Below are 26,388 nucleotides of genomic sequence, written 5' to 3' on the forward strand. Positions count from 1 at the left end.
GAAAATAATCAAGGATTAAAAACTCCTACCGCAATGAAGCGAGATAAATCAAACGAAGAAAAATAATCAATACATTATAAAGAGTTCTACATGTACATGGTAGTCACTCGAGCAAGGTGCTTACCCACTAGCGTACGATTTTAATCAAAATATTTTCAGCCTACAATGTACATTTAAAAGAATAATGATGGCGCCTGATTGTGTGTCTGAATTATTCCAAAAGGAAGGCCCTGTAAAAGTATTTCACAGTAAACCGAAATTGCACACTGCAGACAGGTCAAGTCAGTCCCCAAGGAGAATATCAAAAGGCAATTTTTTTGCCCTTTTTCAACACATGTCATGTTAAAAAACGCAACATATTTTCGAAGCCCTTATTTGATTCAGTGTATCAAACTGGATACCAGACCCCCCCCCCCCCCCCACCCACCCCTTCCCTAAAAAAAAGTTAAATAATAATAACCCGGTTGAGCTGTGGAATGGTTAAATGCTTTTGAAAGTGCTGACTGCTGACCATGCAAAAATCACAATCAGATGGTCATTTTTTGTACATGGTTATATATTGGAAAAAAGTGGGAGGGGCTGAAGCACACCTAGCCCCCCCCCCCCTTCCCCGGTTCCATGGCCCCTGCCCTATATCAGAGATAACTTTTAAAACTACAGAAGTGCCCATAAAAAATATCAATTATTCTGAAGTCTAATCATGTTTTTAAAATAACCAGTCAATAAACATCGAAACGAGTCAAGAGAAAATTTAAAAACACCTAATGGTCAGCATTAATTTTCAGGAATCTGCACGGTCTACAAAAAGCAAACCTCTATTGTCAGATGCAGAGCCTAGAACATGAATTTTCTTCCCAAACAGCGTGTAAAATAGGTACCCATTCTCAGCGTTCTCAGGAAGTGATGTGTTATAATGGATATCCTTGAACTAGTCACACACTTGCACTATATGCCAAGCAGAGTGTAGTTTACTACCCACGCCTCTCATTCTCAAGCAAAGTTCAGGGGACGTGCTCCCAGCTGGGACGGCTGAAATGACATTGCCCCTATTGGCTTTTTATTAGTGCAATACCAAACTCGAAGAGTTTCTGAAGAAAGTGGCAGACATACATGTACAATGCACATTGTACATGAACATGTATACTACAAGACCTGTAAAAAGTTGTAGCCTCACAAGCTCTGTTGTATTACATGTATTTGCATTTTTTTCCCAAAAATTAATCCAAGGCTTTGTTTTATATCTCCACTTCTCTTCAGTTGTAGTTCATGATTATTTCTGAGCTACATAACATATTATTCATAAAATAGAATAATCTTTGAGCTACATGTAACCATGTAATAAACAGTTTACATTTTCAACTTGAAAATATTCTCACATGGTCATTTCTAATACTTCCCACCCCCTGCTCAAATAAACAAGTGGAACGCCTCTGGCAGTCTCGCCTGCATTACGCGATTTAATATAGCAGCAGTGCTAACTTTGAAAGCTACTATAAAATAATCATTCACAAAAATACCATTCATATAATGACATAATACCACGTTCATTGACCATAAATGACATTTGAACGGTGACTTAAGACTTGTCAACTACACCCATGTCCACATTTCATTCACTCTATCTATAAACTTTCAAAGTTATGATGGCAATTCAACAATTACCCCAACATTGCCTAAGTTTATTGACCTTAACTGACCTTTGACCTTGGTTTTGTGACCTGAAACTCACAGGGGATGTTCAGTGATACTTGATTACTCTTATATCCCAAGTTTTATGAACTAGATCCATAAACTTTCAGAGTTAGGATGGTAATTCAACAAATACCCCCAACACGGCCAAAGTTCATTGACCTTTAATGACCTTTGACCATGGTCATGTGACCTGAAACTCGTACAGGATGTTCAGTGATACTTGATTACTCTTATATCCCAAGTTTTATGAACTAGATCCATAAACTTTCAGAGTTAGGATGGTAATTCAACAAATACCCCCAACACGGCCAAAGTTCATTGACCTTTAATGACCTTTGACCATGGTCATGTGACCTGAAACTCGTACAGGATGTTCAGTGATACTTGATTACTCTTTTGTCCAAGTTTTATGAACTAGATCCGTAAACTTTCAGAGTTAGGATGGTAATTTAACAAATACCCCCAACAAGGCCAAAGTTCATTGACCTTAAATGACCATTGACCATGGTCATGTGACCTGAAACTCGCACAGGATATTCAGTGGTACTTAATTAACCTTATGTCCAAGTTTCATGAACTAGATCCATAAATTTTCTAAGTTATGATGGTAATTCAACAAATACCCCCAACTTGACCAAAGTTCATTGACCCTAAATGACCTTTGACCTTGGTCATGTGACCTGAAACTCGAGCAGGATGTTCACTTTTACTTGATTAACCTTATGCCCAAGTTTCATGAACTAGGTCCATATATTTTCTAAGTTATGATGTCATTTCAAAACCTTAACCTTCGGTTAAGATTTTGAAAATAATTCTCCCAACATGGTCAAAGTTCATTGACCCTAAATGACCTTTGACCTTGGTTATGTGACCTGAAACTCAGGCAGGATGTTCAGTAATACTTGATTAACCTTATGTCCAAGTTTCATGAACTAGGTCCATAGACTTTTTAAGTTATGATGTCATTTCAAAAACTTAACCTTAGGTTAAGATTTGATGTTGACGCCGTCGCCGTCGGAAAAGCGGCGCCTATAGTCTCGCTCTGCTATGCAGGCGAGACAAAAATGGGGGTGGGGATCAAATATGAAAAAAAAATCATATTCACCTTGAAGAAACCTGGGCAAAATTTCCCCCATCCAACAGCCTGACTTTTCCAAATAGCACAGCATTGATGAGGGGCACGGAGGACAACTCCACCAGCTCAAAATTCACCTGGAATTTGAATTTTTTCTTCTTCATGATGAAAGTCATCGCATGACCAGGAATAGCAATGGTTATGTATATCCTAGGTTAAGTCACTGGAAGGCAATGGGAAGATTGTAGCTTTGCTCAGAGATTGTAACCTGCAAGAAAGAAGAGAGAAATATCAGCCTTTATTGATATTAAAGGTAAAGGAAAGTAGTTCAGCAAACAATTATTTCATGAGAAAGTCTATGAAATCAGGGTTAACTGCCACCATATATATTGATAATGATCTAAATCTGGTTCATTTAAATAAACTAATATCTAGATGTGAAATCATAAAATCTTAATAGCAGAACACTTATAATTTTCATGATCAATAACACAAAAAGGCATAATATACAGTACATGTATGTGGGACAGTTTATTATTAAACATTGTTTGAAAAAATATGGCATTTTATGGAATTCTGTGCTTATTTTGCTAATTTCTCAGCAATATTAATACATTCTTCTCCAGAGCCAATTGCCACATACAAACACTTGGGTGGTCATTTTATTGGATTCTGTTATCTTTAAACCAATTTAGGTCACCAGTAATTGAAATGGTGTGGAGATGTGCTGGAGTAGCAGTTCAGTCCTGTGGGACTCAAACTGAGGGTTGTCAGGAATAAAATCCCATCAGACACTCACGTACAACTTTGAACACGATAATCCACTTTTGCCACACTCCAACCTGGTGTTAAATGGCAATCATACAAAAAAACTGTCAAGTAAAATCTTAAATATTTTTGTTAAAAAATGAAGAAAAAATGATGTCTTGTGTTAATTGTTATGGCGGAAAAATAAAAACAGCTATTAATAGGAGTGGGCTATACATGGGTCAAAAATACTTTTTTTGTAATTTCAATATGACAACAGTTTTTTTTTATTCCTTGTAATGTATCTCAACATGAAATAAAAATATTTTTTGTCTCGGGTTCGAGAAAAAAGTGTGCCGGGCCAAGATCCAAAATGGCCGCCAAAAGCCACCAAAATCACAGTTTTGGCCACATCTTCTTTATTTGGTGGTCTTTTTCTCTGGTTTTGGTGTCTATTCATATGTTTTTGGGGGCAGGCAATTCGTTTTTCCCATGATTAGTACTTTTAAACCATTATTTGTAGAGTTAAAATGTAATTATACCTAAATTTTCAAATTTTTATAGTTTTTTTTCAGCCAAAAAGTAGGTTTTATCGTCCTGGGGTTCTTGGATATTAGATGGTACGAGGTCAACAATAGAAAGCAGCTTCATATAGCTATATTGCTTTTATTCCTCTACTTTGGGTTTTACGGATATTTGTGAAATATATATCTTATTAAATAAAAAATGTCAATTATCCATTGGGCCTATACAGTACATATATACAATGTACTGTACATACTGCACTGCATAAATGCATTGGCCACCATGACAGCTAACAACGCCTGTACAAACTATAGTGTCATAGAAATGAGCTCTCAGGTTTAGAATTAGATGCCTCAGAAATTGAAGATATGTTTTGTCTCAGAAATTGAGGACGTTTTGTCAAATGGTAATGGTAACTTGCATGGAATCCTTGATTCTGATTTGCTGTTGATCAGCGTTACCATGATATTTAACTGACCCCATAAATATAGGCCAGTTTAGACACCACAACCAGGTAAAAAAAAAGCCTCCAAATGGAGAAGATATGGTTAAAAATGTGATGTACGTATATGATATACATGTATATGTGATATTTTTGTGCAATTTACGTTGCTGGTTTCATCATGTATATACATCAGCTGACAAGCAATCAAATTCACAATTCACAATCTAATTCATAACGTTAGGAGCTCATTTCTATGACACTATAGTTTATATACAGTCCTTTTCATATGTCATGGTGGTTAATGCATGGATATATGCAGTGTAGTATGTATAGTACAGTGCATTGTATACCGTATAGCCCCTATGGATAAATGACATTTTCTTTTATTTGATAAGATATATTTCGCAAATATCCGTAAAAACCCAAAGTAGAGGAATAAAAGCAATATAGCTATATAAAGCTGCCTGCTACTGTTCAACTGGTAATGTCTAATATTCAAGAACCACATAACGATGAAATTTACTTTTTGACTGAAAAAATGGCTTTAAATAGTGGTAAATTTAAGTAAAATCACCTTATAACTACAAATAATGATTTAAAAGTACTAAGTTTAGGAAAAAAATATTCCCTGCCCCCAGAAACATATGAATAGACACCAAAACCAGAGAAAAAGACCATCAAATAAAAAATTTGTGGCCCAAAATGTGATTTTGGGGGGTTATGGCGGTCATTTTGGATTTTGGCCCGGCACACTTTTTTCTCGGACCCGAGACAAAAAATATTGTCATTTCATGTTGAGATAAGGTAAAAGGAACACAAAAAAACTGTTGTCACAGTAAAACTAAAAATCACCCATTTATAGCCCACTCCTACTATTAAGTTCCATGTATTGGGTGACCAGTATTAAAACTCCCTCAATTGTCCACTATCAAATCAACAAGGTAAAGAATGATTCTCAAAAAGTCCCAAATGGACGACAGGCACTTGCTCCCGTTGATTCAATAATTGCTCACCATCTAAACTTTACTAGCTACATGTACAGTAGTTTCCTATGGCTATGTGCATCAAGTGCCATCTACATGTACATGTACATGTATTGTAAAAGGGTTATTGACTGTACATTTACAAAACAGAATTACTCAAAAATATCGAAACGCACAATCAGTGGACTGGGAAGCTAATTTTGCCAACATAACAAAACTTCCTTGCACTAACATGTATGTGAGGGTGACCATATATATAAACATGTCTGCGAACCTAAACTTGGACTGTAGATATATTTAATATGAATCTTTCCTTATGTTACGAGAAGTGTACCAAATATAGATAGGGAAAAAAATTCTAACAACAAGTGGAATGCCTCTGGCCGTCTCACCTGCATCACGCGATTCAATATAGCAGCAGTGCTGATTTTGAAAACTACTATAACTCGCACAAGATGTTCAGTGATACTTGGTTACTCTTATTTCCACGTTTTATGAACTAGACCAATACACTTATAGAGATATGATGGCAATTCAACAAATACCCCGAACGTGGCCAAAGTTCTTTGACCTTACATGACCTTTGACCTTGATCATGTGACCTGAAACTCGCACAGGATGTTCAGTGATACTTGATTACTATTATGTCCAAGTTTTATGAACTAGACCAACACACTTTCAAATTTATGGCTGTAATTCAACAAATACCCCAATTTGGCCAAAGTTCATTGACCCTAAATGACCTTTGACCTTGATCATGTGACCTGAAACTTGCACAGGATGTTCAGTAATACTTGATTACTATTATGTCCAAGTTTCATGAATCAGATCCATAAACTTTCAAAGTTATGATGGTAATTCAACAGATACCCCCAATTCGGCCAAAGTTCATTGACCCTAAATGACCTTTGACCTTGGTCATGTGATGTGAAACTCATGCAGGATGTTCAGTGATACTTGATTAACCTTATGTATAAGTTTCATGAACTAGGTCCATATATTTTCTAAGTTATGATGACATTTCAAAAACTTAACCTTAGGTTAAGATTTTGATGTTGATTCCCCCAACATGGTCTAAGTTCATTGACCCTAAATGACCTTTGACCTTGGTCATGTGACATGAAACTCAGGCAGGATGTTCAGTAATACTTGATTAACCTTATGGCCAAGTTTCATGAACTAGGTCCATATACTTTCTAAGTTATGCTGTCATTTCAAAAACTTAACCTCAGGTTAAGATTTGGTGTTGACGCCGCCGCCGCCGCCGCCGTCGCCGCCGCCGCCGCCGTCGCCGTCGCCGTCGCCGCCGCCGTCGGAAAAGCGGCGCCTATAGTCTCACTCTGCTATGCAGGTGAGACAAAAATTGAGCACTGCAACTTATAATTTAAAGGACAAGTCCACCCCAACAAAAAAAGTTGATTTTCATAAAGAGAGAAAATCCAACAAGCATAACACTGAAAATTTCATCAAAATCGAATGAAAAATAAGATATGACATTTGAAAGTTTTGCTTAATTTCACAAAACAGTTATATAGAGTCTACATGTATATAATATGCAAATGAGGAGACTGATGACGTCATCCACTCACTTTTTCTTTCGTATTTTAGTACATGAAATATGGAATATTCTATTTTTCTCCTCATTGTCAAGTGAAATGATAAATTCCTCCCTGAACATGTGGAATGAGCATTGTTTTAATAATACTATATGATTCAGTAAAGTTGGTCCTTATTGTCATATATCTATACAAAAAAAATGAAATATTGTATAATTCCAACAATAAAAAACAAAAGAAATAGTGAGGGACATTATCGAAAGTCTCATTTGACTTTGAGTTGTGCATATCACTGTAGCTGTTTTGTGTGCACAGCGCACACAAGTGCTAGAGAAACTTAGTCTAGAACTGTAGACACCAAAAAAAAATCGGTCCATTTCTGTCAGGATATGCTCTGGTGATACTTTGCCTGGTTTCGCAGCACCTCTCCCTCCATAGACCAAAGTACTGTATCCCATACGCACCGGAGTCCCGGTATTACTATTAGACATCATGCCATGATACACAAAAGATTATTAATATTCCGTTTTGGCCTGAAATGCACCGAAACGGGAAAAAATAAACTTTAAAAAAGGGGGGGAAAAACAGTGACTTACTTCGGCTGTCGCGCAACTCTCACTTCCCTGGTTTTATCCGAACTTATCTGATAAACATATGGCCATGGCATTGAGTCCCTGTACTTTGTAGGCTGTACAGACCAAGTTAGAACTTTGGTCTCTGTAATTGGTGGCTGGACTTGTGACGGTAAAGCCAAAGAAGTTCAGCAGAATAAGGCAATATTATAACAAAGACCGAAGCTTTTTTTGGTCTAAACTCTATTGGCTAAGACCTAAGGCTAAGTCAGACATGCCACTGCCAGAGGAAGAAGATGTTTAGAATTAGAATCCTCATTTCGAAACAGTTCCCCTATCAAATGCATGCAAAGTGTACAACATTCTAGTTGAGGCCTAACTCCCATTAGATCACTTCGTACACAGAAACAGTGCACAGCAGTGCATTCGAATTGCGATCTCTGCTCTCTTTTATAGCCATTGATTGGCACTTGCACAGTATTCAGACGGAGTCGCTCTCTCACATTCACTTGACAGTAAACGTTGAACACTGCACTGAAACTGAAAGAAACGTAAACGTTTGATTTAAAACTCACCTCGGTTACGGTCAATATACGAGCCCAATATACGTCCTGGAAAGGGAATTCCTGATTGTAACGGTTCTGGGAAGCTATTAGATTTACTTCAGCACAAATAACTCTCCAGAAAAGTGAAGTGTTTGATGTCGGCCTCAAAACTGAATTCTGAGCTGAAACGCAAATTCGATCGATCACCAATTATTTTCGTACGGTACGGTAATGGACACGAGAGGGCAGCAACTGCAAATTCGCAAACCCGGAAGTTTAATGGCTCGGCTCCCCAGTATTAAATCTCCGAGCCCAAACTCCCTGTTGAAGATTTAACATTTTCTGCAGATTATGGAGTAGGAATGAAGCGTTATAAGTTTTCAACTACTACCAGAATGATCAGATTTACTGCTAATGCTATGCGGATTAATTAAATTTTATCTGTGGACTGTGCCCTAGCCAGAATCCAGCTTGCTGTGCAGTGGCAGTGTCTGCGACAGTGCAAACGCATAGGACGCCAGAGTTTCGGCTGGAGACTTTGAATTTGATGATTCCCGTCTCGACTGCGACTTGGTAGTACTACTACTAGCTCAGGGCCAGGCCTGAATTTTGGCTGAAATGACTTTGTCATGTTCACAACCATGTTTTTTAATGTACATGTACACGGCTACCCGAACATAGTATTGTGCTGTTTCATACAGATCTGATCATCTGAACAGTTAATGGGTTATCTACATCTGAACCAAATGTTGGAGTACTACTACTAGTAGTAGTAGTACTAGTAAGTAAGTTAGTATAGTAGTAACAAAGTAAAAACACCTCAGTCCTCAATTTCTGATGTTTCGACAGACATTTTACATGTGTATCGCAGCAAGAATCTGCATCGCACAGGCGACCTTGAGACACTCCAAAAAATCCATCAATAAACAACAAATTTTAACAAGGACTTGCCGTTTTCCTCGTGCAGAAGACATATTTTCTGTCGCTGCTGGGCGAGAGATCTACTGCAGGATGATGAGTGATGAGGGGAAGAATGAAGAAATTAATAAAGGGAGCATTCAGACTGAAATGATTCAAGAGGTCTATGACGTTCCAATGGATGTGATCATTAGACCAATTCCACCATCCTTGGATGAAGCCAAAGTTGCATCGCTGATGGAGACCATACAGGTTGGCACTGAAGCGGAAAAACTTCCATGTGTCCCCTCCACTCTCCAGGCTCCACTAATAACAAAAATTCAATGACCAAAGTCAAACCCCCTTTTGTTCTCTTTTCTTAATTTTTTTTTCCTACTTCCGGTTGAATTTGAACAGAAAAGTCTTAAAGTTATAGTCTGATGAGATGTAAAATTGTATAAAATTATAGTTTTGAAAATAGGTACTTTTATAAGTACTCTAAGTCTAATTTGAGTCTAAAACTAATGGAACAGGCCTCAATGTGCGTAGTTGTTCTTTACCTTACCTACCGTTACTTTCAAACTTTTACACACTTAACAGAATTTGATTTTGGTATATTCATGGACCTACTGACTGTAGTAGGTCCATGGTATATTTTACTGGGGCTGGAATCAAGTATCTTGGGCTTCATGCTCAATCGGTTAATCTCTGCTTAGTTCATTTTTGAATGTTTTAATTTTTAAGGTTCTCAACTCCTCATCCAATGTCCGAGGTCATGGTTCACATAGCCTACTCTATTTTACGTTGTATGTAAGAATTGATAGTTTCTTTCATTCACAAATAATAAAAAACATATTGTAGGCCTGTATTGATACCCTGTAGTGTAGACATGCATTACTACACAAGCTGTAAATTTATGTGAACAAAAAAAAATTGCAAACCTTACAAACCTCGATGAAAGTAATCTACAAACGAGTGATCTCTGTTGCTCAGTAACATACATCATGATAGGCTGCAGAGCCCTTTGAAGATTATAGCAGATGATGATGATGAAACAGAATCTTAAAGCTTAGCATGATTCTGATTTGGATTTTGAAAATGTTTATGAGAAAAATCTTCTATACGTGGGCTAATTTTTTCCCAATGCCATTCATTCCAAATCACCTTTTTTATTGAATTCTCTGGGCTGTAAAAGGGCTGAATATTTTGGACATTTTGGGGCTAGCTAGTCCTCAGCTTCTGATTTCTTTTGTGTTTCATCATTTTCATGGTAAATCAAAGCAATTTCTAAAGGTTTTCCATGGCGTAGAATGAATCATTAGTATGGAGGCTTCACATTATTCCATGTTTTCTTTTGTGGGCATGTCATTGTGTACAGTTGTGATAAAGTACCACATAAACTGAGCGCTTTGACAAGTAAGGCCCATGTGCTTGCCCTAGGCTTTTCAGGATATTTTTGCAAAATCTCTGGTGGGGGGGGGGGGCAGTGAAATATATTGCTGTACACACGCGTGACAAAAAAAACATGTTTAAAGGGATGTTTTTTCAGTTTTGGGTGCAGGCGGTGCGTGCACTTGTTGCGGGTATCAAAAACACTGATTTTCCCAAAAAAAGGGGTAGTTTTGAAAGACTGGTCAATGGTCAATCCTAGGGTCAAACATATTCAGGGTATTTTTTTTCCAAAGCTTTTTTTTTTAAGACTAGCCAAACGTGTTTAGGGTATGTTTATTTCCCCCAAGCTTTTTCCCCGAGGTAATATTCTGGCGACAACTTGTTTAGGGGCATAAAAATGTGTAGATAAAGCCCTCGAAAACTTGTTCAGGGGGTTATTTTGCATTCAGAGAAAAACTCGTTTAGGGGGTGTTTGGAAATAATTTTGCCAGTACAAATTTTGACAGTACAAATATATCAGTACGAATATTAAACTTTTATATCGATTGTTTGACAGCATTTTTATGTCAAAATCTTTTCTCATGTTTTTTCCTCAAATACACATTGACCTTTTTTCTGTGTAATTTTCATTTTCTTGGAAACATATAGGACCCGAGTCAAGTTCACAAGGTACCTCCTATAGATGTCCTCTGGATCAAGGGTCGTGCCGGTGGGAACTATTACTACTCGTTTGGTGGATGCCACAGATTTGATGCCTATAAGAGACTGAAGATGAAGACTATACCTTGCAAACTAGTTCGGTCTACTGTTCATGACCTCAGGATGTACTTGGGTTCATCGACCCCTGACCTTCTATGATCAACCTATTTTTAATTATTCGAGATGTAGGGGTCCATTTGAATGATGGGACAGTTTGCTAGTCTGCAGGCACAGACCCTAATTAAAGCTGTAACTGGTTCCGTGACATTTGCTCTGGTGGCAATTGCTCCACTGTAAATTCCACACATTATGGCATGTCCAACTTAAGCCCTGGATTTAATGATATTCTCTATCCTAAACCTAACATAAAACCCTATTGCAGCCCTAACCTTATATCTTAGACGAATAAAGTCCGGAGCAATTGTCGCCCAAGCAAATGTCGTGTCATTCTGTAACTAGTCAACATCAACAACAGGGTCTTGAGTCTTGACTGAAGTCTAGCTAAAATACACTATTAGTCTTTGATCATTCAAGTCCAATAGTCTCAAAATTCAGATCATTGTACCATATCTTCAACGAAACCAGGGGCCTGTTGCATAAAACTTTTTACCTGAGAAAACTCTGGTAAAAACTGAAAACTAAGGTTAGTCTGATTTCTGCTATTGACTTTAACACAGGGCAAAAACTCTGGTGTTGATATAGCACCAGCCCGGAATCTATATATATCCACACCAATACCAGTTTGGAATCAAACCAATGCTGTTTTAATACTAATTGGTGTTGTATAAACACCTATCTGGTGTTAGACCAAAACCAAACTGGTGTTGTTTCACACTTCACTGGAGATTTTGCAGTGCACTTTCCCTCCCGAGGAGTGAAAGGTTTAGATATTGTAGCTGCTAATGCATTTGATAAATTGAAATAGCAATATCTCATAGCCGTATTTTTACCATCTCTGGTCAATGGGCAAATATTCTTATTATGTTCACTAATATGAAGTGTATCAGCAGAAATGGAGGAAATTCCACTGATGCTACCTGTCAGGATATCAATGTTCCTGACATAATATGCAGGGTTATCATTGCAGTTCCTTGTATGTTAATTAACATTAAATTTTAATGAAATTTACTTACCTTTCTATGGAATATCAATAAAAATTTCATCAAATTCAGGTGTAAAATGAGAAAGTTATGGCAATTTGAAGTTTCGCTTAATTTCACAAAACAGCTATATGCACACCCTGGTCGGTATGCAAATGAGGAGACTGATGACATCATCCACTCACTATTTCTTTTGTCATTTATTATATGAAATATTCTAATTTTCTCATTATCAAGTGAAACGACGAGTACTTCCTCCCTGAACATGTAAAATTAGCATTGTTTAACCCTAAATAGACTAGGCTATTTTGATTCCTAAGAAGACTGGGGGGGGGGGGGGGCTGATTCAGCCCCCCCTTATGATCTCGGCTGTCGACCACCCGATCGCGACGAAAATTGGCACGTGCATTACCCATGGCATAATCTCCAAGACTGTAGGATCAAATTTTCCGAAAAATCTCATAATTCATTAATTATGCTAATTTATGCGTAAAATCAAAGATTTGCTCTAATTAACTAAATAAGGCCTCTAAACTGCTATTTTTTTATTCACAGACTCTTTGTAGGATTCTGATCAAATGTACTTTTAAAAAAATTCAATATCACAATTCTTTTCTTATGTATTTTATTGTTTTTTAGATTTCTTATGTATTTCTTTGTTTTTCGACTCTTTGTGTTTTATTGTCTCACCTGCATAGCAGAGTGAGACTATAGGCGCCGCTTTTCCGACGGCGGCGGCGGCGGCGTCAACACCAAATCTTAACCTGAGGTTAAGTTTTTGAAATGACAGCATAACTTAGAAAGTATATGGACCTAGTTCATGAAACTTGGCCATAAGGTTAATCAAGTATTACTGAACATCCTGCCTGAGTTTCATGTCACATGACCAAGGTCAAAGGTCATTTAGGGTCAATGAACTTAGACCATGTTGGGGGAATCAACATCAAAATCTTAACCTAAGGTTAAGTTTTTGAAATGTCATCATAAATTAGAAAATATATGGACCTAGTTCATGAAACTTATACATAAGGTTAATCAAGTATCACTGAACATCCTGCCTGAGTTTCATGTCACATGACCAAGGTCAAAGGTCATTTAGGGTCAATGAACTTAGACCATGTTGGGGGAATCAACATCAAAATCTTAACCTAAGGTTAAGTTTTTGAAATGTCATCATAACTTAGAAAATATATGGACCTAGTTCATGAAACTTATACATAAGGTTAATCAAGTATCACTGAACATCCTGCTTGAGTTTCACATCACATGACCAAGGTCAAAGGTCATTTAGGGTCAATGAACTTTGGCCGAATTGGGGGTATCTGTTGAATTACCATCATAACTTTGAAAGTTTATGGATCTGATTCATGAAACTTGGACATAATAGTAATCAAGTATTACTGAACATCCTGTGCAAGTTTCAGGTCACATGATCAAGGTCAAAGGTCATTTAGGGTCAATGAACTTTGGCCAAATTGGGGTATTTGTTGAATTACAGCCATAAATTTGAAAGTGTGTTGGTCTAGTTCATAAAACTTGGACATAATAGTAATCAAGTATCACTGAACATCCTGTGCGAGTTTCAGGTCACATGATCAAGGTCAAAGGTCATGTTAAGGTCAAAGAACTTTGGCCACGTTGGGGGTATTTGTTGAATTGCCATCATATCTCTATAAGTGTATTGGTCTAGTTCATAAAACGTGGAAATAAGAGTAACCAAGTATCACTGAACATCTTGTGCGAGTTATAGTAGTTTTCAAAATCAGCACTGCTGCTATATTGAATTGCGTGATGCAGGTGAGACGGCCAGAGGCATTCCACTTGTTGTTTTTTCAATGGAAATCGTCCGCTACTTTATTCTGACCATAAACAAGATGAAATTAATTAAGTTTGATTAGTAAAATTGAAAATGATGATACATTTATGAATTTTGGCTAAAAACACATGAATTTGCATTGGATTTGTACACAAATTCAGGTTTTTGAGCAATTTCGGGTCGACATGCACTTACAAAATGTTGCGCAATTTCGGAACCACGTAAATTTGGTCTCAAAAGTTGCGCAAGACTTGAAAGAAAAAAGCCATGGAACGGCACGGCGCCAGCTTTTCACGTTACAAATTTATCGCGAGAAATGTCCAGGGGGGGCTGAATCAGCCCCCCCCCCCCCCAGTCTTTTTAGGGTTAATACTATGTGGTTCAGTCAGGTTGGTCCTTATTGCCAAATCTGTAAAAAAATGAATTAGTGTATAATTCAAACAATAAAAAACAAAAAAAATAGTGAGTGATGGACATCATGGAGTGACTCATTTGCATGTCACTGAATTGCGCATATCACTGTTTAGTGAAAAATATGCGAAACTTTAAAATTTCTTATTTTACATTCAATTTTGATGAAATTTACAGCATTATGCTAGTTTAATTTTTCTCTACTTATTAAAATCAACATTTTTCTGGGATGGACTTGACCTTTAAACAAACTGACAGTTCCATGTTCCTTTGTTAAATACTGCCCTCTATGCCTGAAAACTTAGTGAAGATATAAACAAGAACAGCTCCAGTTTGTCACTGGTTATACCCACTTAACTTCAGTGGTTATACCCGGGGGGGGGGGGCAGTCAAATATATTGCTGTACACACGCGTGACCAAAAAAACGCGTTGAAAGGGGTGTTTTTAAAGACTGGTCAATTGTCAATTGCAGGTTCAAATGTATTTAGGGTACGTTATTTTTCCAAAGCTTTTTTTTTAGACTAGCCAAACATGTTTAGGGTATGTTTTTTTTCCCTCAAGCTTTTTTCTGGGGTCATATTCTGGCGACAACTTGTTTAGGGGCCAAAATGTGTAAATAAAGCCCGCGAAAACTTGTTTAGGGGGTTATTTTGAAATAATTTGGCCTCGCGTGTGTACAGCAATCCCGGGGGGGGGGCCACTTCCATTGACGAGTGGATACCATGCGCGACCATGTGGTCTCGAAAAGCACCCTAAACACGTATTTTCCATATTCTGAAAATGCACCCCTTAACAAGTATTGGCGTCTGAAACCCTACCCTTAACAAGTATTGGAAACAAAACAATACTCTTGGCAAGTATTCCCTGAAATGAACCCCTAAACAAGTACAGTGATATTCTATTGTTTGTTCTGTCGGTCGTCGGTTTTACCTTTAGTTTACACACCATTTGGTTTAGTACGGCCCCAGCTTCCACACCTCGCGCTAATCGGACTCTAAACACGTAGTGTTGGGGCAAAAAGGACATCCTTTATAAAACATTTTAATTTTGTTTTATCATCCCCGCAAATTTGACCCTAAACACGTAGCTTTCCTAGCGAAATAGATACCCTTTTTGCATTATTTTTGTGTTTTTGACACCCTTATCACGTTACGTACGTAACGTGCCCTATCTTGAAAAAGACATCCTTTTTACGTGTTTTTCTGGTCGCGCATGGTATCCACTCGTCAATGTAAGTGGCCCCCCCGGGACAGCATTACATTTGACTCCCCCCCCCCGGGTTATACGTGCACAACCTTAATTTTTCTTTATTTTTTAATTTCTTTGCTATTGAAAAAAAAAAAATCAATGTACCTTTGTCATCACTGATAACTCAGATTGAACCTTGAATTTGATTGGCTGTTGAGTGATGTTACCGTGGTTTACCATCTATGGCAGAGTTACTATTCCGTTACATGCATGTACATGTATTCAGAGCCCAGGTTTGGAACTACATGTGCACGGAGTAGAAGAAATTCAAATCACAGCATCTAGTATGTTTGAGTGCCACTGCCTCCGCCTCGGTCCTAGATTAACAAATTAATATAGACCATGATTCACAAATACATGTTGTGCCTTATGATATGTTATATTCAGTCAGTTTAAAGGGATGGTCCGGGCTGAAAATATATATCTAAATAAATAGAGTAAAATTTGCAGGGCAAAATGCTGAAAATTTCATCAAAATCGGATAACAAATAACGAAGTTATTGAATTTTAAAGTTTATAAATATTGTGTGAAAACAGTTATATGCTCATCGTCATGAATATTCATTAGGTGGGCTGATGATGTCACATCCCCACTTTCCTTTTTCTTATGTTATTACATGAAATCATAAATGTTTCATTTTTTCATACATGTGTAAATGATGTGTCTCCATTATAAATGAAATAAGTTGCAGCAATAGATAACTAAAGCACTTCATCATTTGTCAATCCAATTGTTTTAGTTCTTGGTAGAAAATTTTTGAATAAACTTAATTTCATATAATAAAATACAAAAGAACAAGTGGGGATATGACATCATCAGCCCACCTAATACATATTCATAAAGACATGCCTAGAATTGATCACCGGAATAGTGCAAATCTTTAAAATTCAATAACTTTGTTATTTGTTATCCGATTTTGATCAAATTTTTAGCATTTTGCTCTGTGTATTTTACTCTATTTATTAAGAGATATATATTTCCAGCCTGGACCATCCCTTTAACTGGTAAATTCCACAGACAGAGTTACAAAAAAAACACAAGTCAAAATATCAGGCACAACTTGATTTTCGCCAAACTGGAGTGTGCATCTAGCACTAGTTGCATCTGAATGCAACCCTTTTTTGCAAGAAACTAATGATCATTTGAGTATTTGCTGTTTCGAACATTCCATGTCAATGGTGTTAAAGGGGAATCCAGCCTTGGCCATTAAATGTTGTGTTTGGAAGGAGAACAATAAATTTAACAGAATGGTGAAAGTTTGAAAGAAATCGGACAAGCAATAAGAAAGTTATAGCCGCTTTAAAATTGAGATCACTAATACTATGTAGATTTCAAATTGGCAACTGAGTAAGTAAATTATGACAATGGGCAAGGACAACTTTCCCATAGGCCATGTACTTTATTATCAGGGATTTGTGGTTTTCTCCTAAGTACCCATTCCCCTGGGGCAGTAATCTAAATATAACCCAGGTAGTATATTGTTTTATGTCCTCATGAAAGAAAAATATAATTTGAAATAAAACTTTTGGGGAAAATGACATATTAGCCATAATATGTATTGGAGTACATGGAAGAGTAGTCCTTGCCTTACATCACTATGACATCCCATATGCGGCCAATTTGAAGTCTCCATGGGTATAGTGATTACCAATATTTACAACTTTTAAAAATTCATAACTTTCTTGTTGTTTGTCCAATATTGTTCAAACTTTCACCTATCAAATTGTCTGACTTTTCTTTTTCTTATAAAAACAAGTTTTTATTTGGGTTGGATTCCCCTTTAATTGCTCGAGTAATGGATGGGGGTAGGGGTACAACTTGTGTGATTTTAATGGATATTTCTAAGCCATGGTGATTTAATGAAAGTGTGTGTAAGAATGGTACAGTAAAGGTATATAATAGTTTTAAATTTTATATCTAATTATATTTATTACGATATATATATATTAGTATGTCTACAGTTACTTTGAGATCAATCAGTTCATGTAGACAAAATATTTATGTATGACACTAATGGAAATACCATTTACTTGGATTATTATGTGATTATGTTCAAAGGAAAATATATTAAAATGCAATAAATACATGTACATGTAGCTACTGATGATAAATAGATGAAAGCATATCAATAGTTATGACCTTGTACAGTGATGTCATTATTTATTTTGCCTAATAATATTTATCATATATTTTCCTTTTTTCATTGGCAGTCAGTCAGTTGATACATGTAGGGGTATTCCAGGCTGAAAATTATGAGTTTTGGAAAAAGATCAAACCAACAAAACACTGAAAACGTAACAAATAATTGGGCAAAAAATGATAAAGTTATGACATTTAAAGGTTTTGCCGTATGTCAGTGAAACAGTTCTATGCATGTTCTAATGAATATACCATGATCGAGCTGGTTATATCATGTCCCCACTTATTCTTTTGTATTTGATATGAAAAATTATGTTTATTCAAATGTTCTCCAAGAATGTGAGAATAAGATTAACTACTGAATTATTCAGGGGATGTGGAACAGTTTTGAAAGTTGGGGGGGGGGGGGGGCTGACATAAAAAAATCACAATCAGATGGTAATTGGTATTTTTTGTGCACAGTTTGAGGCTTCAGCCCCCCCCCCCCTGTTCCACAGCCCCTGTTATTGTGTAAACATGTTTTTACACACACATAAAAAAAAAAATATTGAATGATTTTTATTTTATGTATATAATAAAATGCGAAAAAAAGGAAAGTAGGTACATGACATCATTAGCCCACCAATTTGCAAATAACAGCATGCGTAAAACTGTTATCACAAAATATTGCTGGAATTTAAGATAATGATTATAATAATGGTAATAATGATGATGATAATAACAATAATGATAATAATGATCATAATAATGATAAGAGTAATATGCCTCTTGAAAACAAAAATAAACATGTACAAATTAAATTATGACTCCAGGGGATGTCTGTATACAGAGAAGATCTTGATCTACATTATTTGTAAGGGTGCATGAAAAATGTGTTTAGTTCATGTGATGTGTGTAAACAGAGAAGGAGTGTTTGAAAGAGAACGGGATGACAAGTGATATAAAAACACAGAATAGGGTGATCAGATTTTAGGAGAAAGATGATGGAAAAGAATGAAAAAGAACACTTAACGATATGTTGCAACGAGCATTCTACATAGCTACCCAGGTCAAAAAACCAGTTAAGGACCAGTTCATCCAACTGGTACTGGTACCAGTTGATTCCAGTTAGCGAACTGGATTCAATATGGAAATTGGAATACTGGAATCAACTGGATTCAACTGGAATCCAGTTGACAAATTGTAACTGGTACCAGTTGGAAATACCAGTTGGCAACTGGTCCTAACTGGTACCAGTTAGCAACTGGTACCAGTTGACAACTGGTCCTAACTGGTACCAGTTAGGACCAGTTGGAAACATGAGTTGTCAACTGGTGCCAGTTAAAACCAGTTGGAAACACCAATTGTAAACTGGTGCCAGTTAGGACCAGTTGGAAACATGAGTTGTCAACTGGTGCCAGTTAAAACCAGTTGGAAACACAAATTGTCAACTGGTGCCAGTTAGGACCAGTTGGAAACATGAGGTGTCAACTGGTGCCAGTTAAAACCAGTTGGAAACACCAATTGTCAACTGGTGCCAGTTAGGACCAGTTGGAAACATGAGTTGTCAACTGGTGCCAGTTAAAACCAGTTGGAAACACCAGTTGTCAACTGGTGCCAGTTAGAACAAGTTGGAAGCACCAGTTAGGACCAGTTGGAAACATAAATTGTCAAGTGGTACCAGTTAGAAACACCCTGCAATGTATAGCATAAACAAAAATGAATCATGTGGATATGTACATTCCCGATCTTTTACTCTTCTCATATAATCACTCCTTCGTTTTCCTTGCGCACACACACATTATAATATTGGTACCAACACACCCCCCCCCCCTCTCAGGCGGTTATTTCAATTATAAATTATCTTCAATAATCTTTACATTGAATGTCCACTCCTGTTATAACAATGTGCATGGACAAGTGAAATAATTATCCTTGCACATAGGACTGATGAAATGAATCAAGGTAAATTTGTAGCATTGTATTGAAACCTTGTTAATTTCCACATGCACAATATAACAGGATTGGACTGTAAACTTGCTCTGGTAAATCAATCCCTCAGTCTCTTGAAATCTGTACCAAAAAACATCAGAGAATGACAAAAGTCACAAAAAACATCTATATGGTATTTAAACTAGGAATTTAATGAAAGAAAATTATGTTACAAACTGTAACATGCTGTGTATAATTCTTGTATTATGTGTCAACAAAGATCATTAACTTACACAGTAAATATGTAGTCAATCCAATTTTTACATGCTAGCTTGGAGACAAAATTTGAATATAATGCATCTAAGCATTTACCTTCAATAAATAATATGTACTATTTTTAAAGGAATGATAAAGGAGTCTTTTTTTAATTATTATTTATTGAGATCTTGGGGCCCTCACTGGCTCTGAAGAGGAAACGTGAAACAGGTACCTTCCTTTCCTGTAGTGGCACTTGATCTTTGCTGGTAGATGCGATGTATCTGAAGATTAGAAAAAAAAACCAATGGAATGAAAAATAATAAGTACTGTGAATACCGTAATACAAAATTTCAGTGGTGTAAAATTATATCTGCACATAAAGAAAATACATGGGATAGTGAAACTTCTCTAAGTTCCATATTTCAATGATTCAATTATAAATGATAGACAGCACATCATCATTTTTATTACAACATGTATAGTAAGTTCACATGGTCTTGGGAATACTTCTGAAATTGACATCGCAGAGATAAAATTGCCTCGACCTTATACCTATACATTTATTTTAATAATAAAGACTTAGACTATGTATGTTTGCATATATGTATCTAGGAGTCTATGTTGCACATTATCTGCTAACATCTGATGGGTATTTCATGATTGTCAGTGCCGACTATTTCAGTGAAATCATTGCTTTTGATTGGCTGAGAAGCACTGGCCTCTGACTGTTACTATGGTAACTGTCGGAAAAAGACAACTTGTTAATGCTGACAACTTTCAAAAAGCAGTTCCCAGAACATGTTTAAAAACGCAAGACAAAGCAAAAAAAAAAAATGAAATACAAAATTTTATCAGAGGATTAAAGGGATGGTCCGGGCCGAAAATATTTACATCTAAATAATACTTGAGTAAAATTCACAGAGCAAAATGATGAAAATTTCATCAAAATAGGATAACAAGAAGTTATTGAATTTTAAAGTTTATCAATATTTTGTGAAAACAGTTGTATGCACTTCGTCATGAATATTCATTAGGTGGGCTGATGTCACATCTCCACTTTCCTTTTTTTTATGTTACTAGATGAAATCATAAATGTTTGATTTTTTCATACATGTGTAAATGATGCGTCTCCATTGTAATGAAATAAGTTGCGTCAATAACTAATGCACCTAATCAGTTGTCAATCCAATTGTCAATAGTTCTTGGTTAAAAATATCTTAATAAACCTAATCTCATATAATAAAATACAAAAGGGCAATTGGGATATGACATCATCAGCCAACCTAATGAATATTCATAAAGACATGCCTAGAACTATTTCACCGGAATAATGCAAATCTTTAAAATTCAAAACCTTAATTAATTATCAAATTTTGATCAAGTTTTCAGCATTTTGCTCTGTGAATTTTACTCTATTTATTGAGATATGTTTCCAGCCTGGACCATCCCTTTAATTCTACTTCTACGGTACCCCCACACATACTGGTAAGTCAGAGGTAAAAAACAACGAGAACCAATTTAATTTCAAAGATAAAAAAATACTTCAGCCTCCAGATTTAAGAAAAAATTCAGGAAATGTTATTTTAGTTCAGACTAATTGTGCACGTTTCATTTCGGAGGTCAATCTGAAATTATACTTCCAGTTCCAAATTCACGCCATTTGGTTATGCAAAAGCATGAATTAAAATTGATGGGCCTGGGCCCATGTCACTGGCTAGCCTAGAGGACTCCATGAAGATAATTTTATCATTTTTACATTGTATTTTCATCACGGAGCCTAGACAAGCCTCCTATAAGGTTGCTCGTACAACTGTGTAAACAAAGATAGATTTGATTTTTCCTTGGAAATCCACCTTTCCCATAATGATTTTTGGGCAAACATTAATTTTTTACATTTTGTAAGCCTTGATACTCTAAATGTGAACAAAGGCTTTAAAAAAAATTAATTGTAAAATGTACAAATTGGAAATTTTCTTACAAAAAGGATCACTTGCTTGCAGATCTTGTCCTCACTGCCTCTGAAGAGTTCACGTGCGACAGGTACATTCCTTTCCTCTACTGGCACACATTCTTTGCTGGTAGATGCGATGTATCTGAAGAATTTTTTTCAAAAACAATGGAGAGAAAAATAATCAGTACAGTGAACAACAGCGAATAACAAATACGTATATATTACAGTGAATAGCAATACATGTCTACACCTAAGGCGGGCAAGGGTTACTACAGAGTGTTGTAAAATTCCATTTGCACTTTAAGAAAAATACATGGGATTGTGAATCAATTTTTACATTGTATTTTCATCACGGAGCCTAGACAAGCCTCCTATAAGGTTGCTCGTACAACTGTGTAAACAAAGATAGATTTGATTTTTCCTTGGAAATCCACCTTTCCCATAATGATTTTTGGGCAAACATTTAATTTTTACATATTGTAAGCTTTGATACTCTAAATGTGTACAAAGGCTTTAAAAAAAATTAATTGTGAAATGTACAAATTGGAAATTTTCTTACAAAAAGGATCACTTGCTTGCAGATCTTGTTGTCCTCACTGCCTCTGAAGAGTTCACGTGCGACAGGTACATTCCTTCCCTGTACTGGCACACGTTCTTTGCTGGTAGATGCGATGTATCTGAATAATTTTTTTAAAACAATGGAGAGAAAAATAATCAGTACAGTGAACAGTGAATAAAAATACGTCTATATTACAGTGAATAGCAATACATGTCTACACCTAAGGCGGGCAAGGGTTACTACAGAGTGTTGTAAAATTCCATTTGCACATTAAGAAAAATACATGGGATTGTGAATCAATGATTCAACTATAATGATAAACAGCACATCATCATATTTATTAAAAAAATGAGTAAGTTCACTTGGTCTTGGGAATACTTCTGAAATCGATGTCGCAGAGATCAGTCCTTCATGTTTATAATTCCATGGAGCTCAACAAATGGCTCTCCTTATGCCTCCGAATTTGCTTTCCTAGACACACTCAATTTTATAAAATGCTCAATTGTTGTAGATTGTTATTAAAATTGTAAATGCAACAGCTGTGTAGCTATTAATTAATCTGTGGTGAAACTAGGCTTGGGTCATGTACAAAAATATCGCGCTCCTCAAAAAAAAATTATAAGTAGGGTGTCCGAACTCATATTAGGCCTAAAAAAAGTGCTAGAATTTCATATTTTACATCTTTAAAACCATTAAATCACCATCTCTTTTCCATAATTCTCATAATAGAGGATACACAAAGACCCCAAAAGAAAACTTGACATCTGAATTACCTAACTTACAGCCTCCTCATATGGAGGGCAGCAACGAAGTATTCGGATCTCCACTCCCGAGTCCTGGCGGTTTTGAGCTGGGCCTTCTTCTGGAAACTACCGGTACCCCAGGTCATGTTCACTGACTTCATCTCCTCCTCGAGGCTCAGTATGACTCCAGGTGGTTTTGGGTCTCCCTCTCTCCTGAAATACACAGTCAAAAAGTGATAAACAGCTAGGCCTATTCATGAAAAAATCAGACTCTTAAAATGGTGGAAAAAATAATGAATTTCGATTTTCGGCATTTCAAAATCTCATCAAAATCCTCAAATCGTGTGTATAGTGATTGGTGCGCAGACACGAGGCGCTGGCCACTATCATAATGTTAAATCTGAAATTGAAAATCATAACTGGCTGAGTCTCAGATTTTTTCCAAGACCAAGAAAATCGGTTTCACATTCGATCACATATCTCTCTCATTTACTTATAACAATATATGGAACAATATCAACTGAAAGATTTTGTGAAATAAAAAGAAATTCATGTTAAATCTTAACACAAATCGTAAGGTCAATATGATGTATGTGCGCAGACTTGCACCGGCATGGCAGCCACACATCCACGCCCGGCTAGTCGCGGCCGGCAGGCAGCGCTGAGGGGCAGTAACAGGATGTCCTGACGAACTCTAACGTTACAGCTAGCCCCGCAGCTAGCTGCGAGCCGCGCCATTTAACAAACTACGAAAAGAAAATCATAGAAAATTGTTAACTTACCTGTAGAGCCTACTGCGAATGTCTTAGCTTTCAAGTCATTGTCCAAATCTGGTCCGTGTGATTTCAGTGGTTGAATTATTATTAAAACGGCCTTCTTTACCCTTCTTTATCGCACTAGCACTCGATAAAAGTGCGGTGCAAATTAACGGCGAGGCGAAGATGGCTCTTTCAAATTCAAATTAGATTGGCGGTTTGCGTTTGGCGGCGCTGGTTAATTTGCATAATTATACGGACGATAGCGATCAGTGGCACTCAGTGCGCATGCGCAGGCCCGCCCGCGCCCGGTGATTGAAGGAAGATCTGCTGAGTCAGGAATAACGAAGGGGGGGGGGGGGGGTCTAAAGCAAGAAAGAAGTTTTAAAATAGAAATACGAACTTCTTAATTAACATACAAATTTCTTCTTGTTTGGTTTTGGTTGGCAACCAGTCAAGAAATGACGATTTTTGCCTCTGCTTTTGGAGCTTTTTTTTTTCTTTGAAAGTTTAAGAATGAATTAGCTTAATATTTGTTCTTTATTTCTATTTTATTTATTTTCTTTTTATTTGAAAGATAAAGATAGCCTTGCTTAACATGGCAAGGTTGTAAACTAGCAATAAATATGCGCGTTATAAATAGAAAAAAATAGCAATTCTATTCACCTTCAAAAATATTTTTAAAATATCAGTGAGTTAAAAAAAGAAAAATACATTAATTTTTATGTGATTTGTAAAAATAGTGTAAAATAGTCCTCTTTAACTTAAATTAGAAAAAAGGGATTAAATAGGAAGAAATTTTTTTCTCGCAACAAATATCTAGGATAACAATTTTTTTAATGTAAACTAGAAAATTTCACTGAGAATAACATGTTTCGATTTAAGTTATATGGTAATATCGAACCACATACTTTAATGAAACTTTTCAAGGTGGAAATATTAAAATTAACATAAAGAATAATTAAGTTAGTTATTATGTAGATATTTTTTTCCTCTTATCCTCAATCGAGCTGTGTATAGGATGGATAAATGCATGGCATTTATTGTGGTAAAAGGCTGAATTACATGAATTTGTACAGAGCAAAATTTCAGTAAACAAATAAGCAACAAAAAAATAACAAAGTATACTAATGTATAATATTGGAAAGGGGATACAAAAAGAAAAGTATACAGGGAGGGGGGGGGGGGAGTAATGTCAAAAGCAGGAACGGGCAAAGGTTGGGAGTAGGCTAAATGTATATACCTTTAACATAATGAACATTTTCACATAAATATATATTTAACCAATGTTGAATGAATAACAATACATGTAGATTAAAGAGTGGATTGTATGAAATAATACTTGCTTTTTTTTAAGAAAAGTAACGCTTTGTTGATGGTAACAATAATAATAGTTATAGGAAACACATTCATGAATGATAATCATAAAGAATTATCTCAAAAGGAATTAAAAACAAAGATAAGAGGACTTTGAAGTAATATGATCTGTACAAAAAATATAAATATTAATGTAAAGTGGGTTACAGCTATATTGAGCCAGTGACTTGTCGGATAAGAAATTTGAATGATTACTGCAGATATCAACAATTACAAAAATATTTCAAAAGTCAGTTTAAGAGAAGCGACAAATAAAACAACAAAGGTATGAAAACATAGTTCTTATATAATATATATATATATATATATAAACTCTGTTGGAAATAAGTACAATGCATTACCACTATGCCTCTAATATACATATATATATATGTATATATTATATATGTATATACGGGTTCTTACTAGAATCAACTGGTAAGTCCTATTGGTTCTAACTGGTATCATTTGGTTTGATATTCCAGTATGGTTAATGGGTTTCAAGTGGGTTATGGGTGGCCTATGGGTTCCAACTGGTATAATCTGTTCCAGTTTGGTTTATGGGTTTTAACTGAAATCAGCTGGTAGATATATACTGGTAATGCCTATTGGTTCTAACTGGTATCAATTGGTTTGATATTCCAGTATGGTAAATGGGTTTCAAGTGGGTTATGGGAGGTCTATGGGTTCCAACTGGTAAAATATGTCCCAGTTTAATTGATTTATGGGTTTTAACTGGAATCAACTGGTAGTATATACCAGTAATGTATGTTGATTTTAACTGGTATCAATTGGTTTGATATTCCAGTATGGTTAATGGGTTTCAAGTGGGTTATGGGAGGTCTATGGGTTCCAACTGGTAAAATATGTTCCAGTTTGGTTTATGGGTTTTAACTGGAATCAACTGGTAGTATACCAGTAATGTATGCTGGTTTAACTGGTATCAATTGGTTTGAAATTCCAGTATGGTTAATGGGTTTCAAGTGGGTTATGGGAGGTCTATGGGTTCCA

At 36.1% G+C, this 26,388-nt stretch overlaps 1 protein-coding gene and 1 long non-coding RNA gene across 3 annotated transcripts; one reads left to right on the top strand and one right to left on the bottom strand.

Annotated features, from left to right (window-relative positions):
• Positions 1-8,142: 8,142 nt before the first annotated feature.
• Positions 8,143-17,840, top strand: LOC129278287 (sulfiredoxin-1-like). Of its 2 annotated transcripts, XR_010295846.1 has the most exons (3): positions 8,143-9,310; positions 11,078-12,509; positions 14,409-17,840. XR_010295846.1 is itself a non-coding variant. In XM_054914489.2 (2 exons), the coding sequence occupies exons 1-2, from the start codon at positions 8,978-8,980 to the stop codon at positions 11,285-11,287; spliced, it is 543 nt and encodes a 180-aa protein (XP_054770464.2). In that variant the 5' UTR covers positions 8,143-8,977; the 3' UTR covers positions 11,288-14,169. The 2 variants fall into 2 exon arrangements, 1 of the variants encoding a protein (XP_054770464.2); XM_054914489.2 differs by lacking the exon at positions 14,409-17,840 and having other exon boundaries at positions 11,078-14,169.
• Positions 17,841-19,942: 2,102 nt separating this feature from the next.
• Positions 19,943-24,224, bottom strand: LOC129260215 (uncharacterized). The gene is made up of 5 exons (XR_010295864.1): positions 24,049-24,224; positions 23,297-23,479; positions 22,524-22,641; positions 21,992-22,106; positions 19,943-20,294 (listed from the first exon to the last, which is right to left on the bottom strand). It is a non-coding gene; the product is annotated as an uncharacterized LOC129260215 (long non-coding RNA).
• Positions 24,225-26,388: the final 2,164 nt, after the last annotated feature.

The sequence above is a fragment of the Lytechinus pictus genome, chromosome 15 (genome assembly GCF_037042905.1).
Source record: "Lytechinus pictus isolate F3 Inbred chromosome 15, Lp3.0, whole genome shotgun sequence".
NCBI classification, from domain to species: domain Eukaryota; kingdom Metazoa; phylum Echinodermata; class Echinoidea; order Temnopleuroida; family Toxopneustidae; genus Lytechinus; species Lytechinus pictus.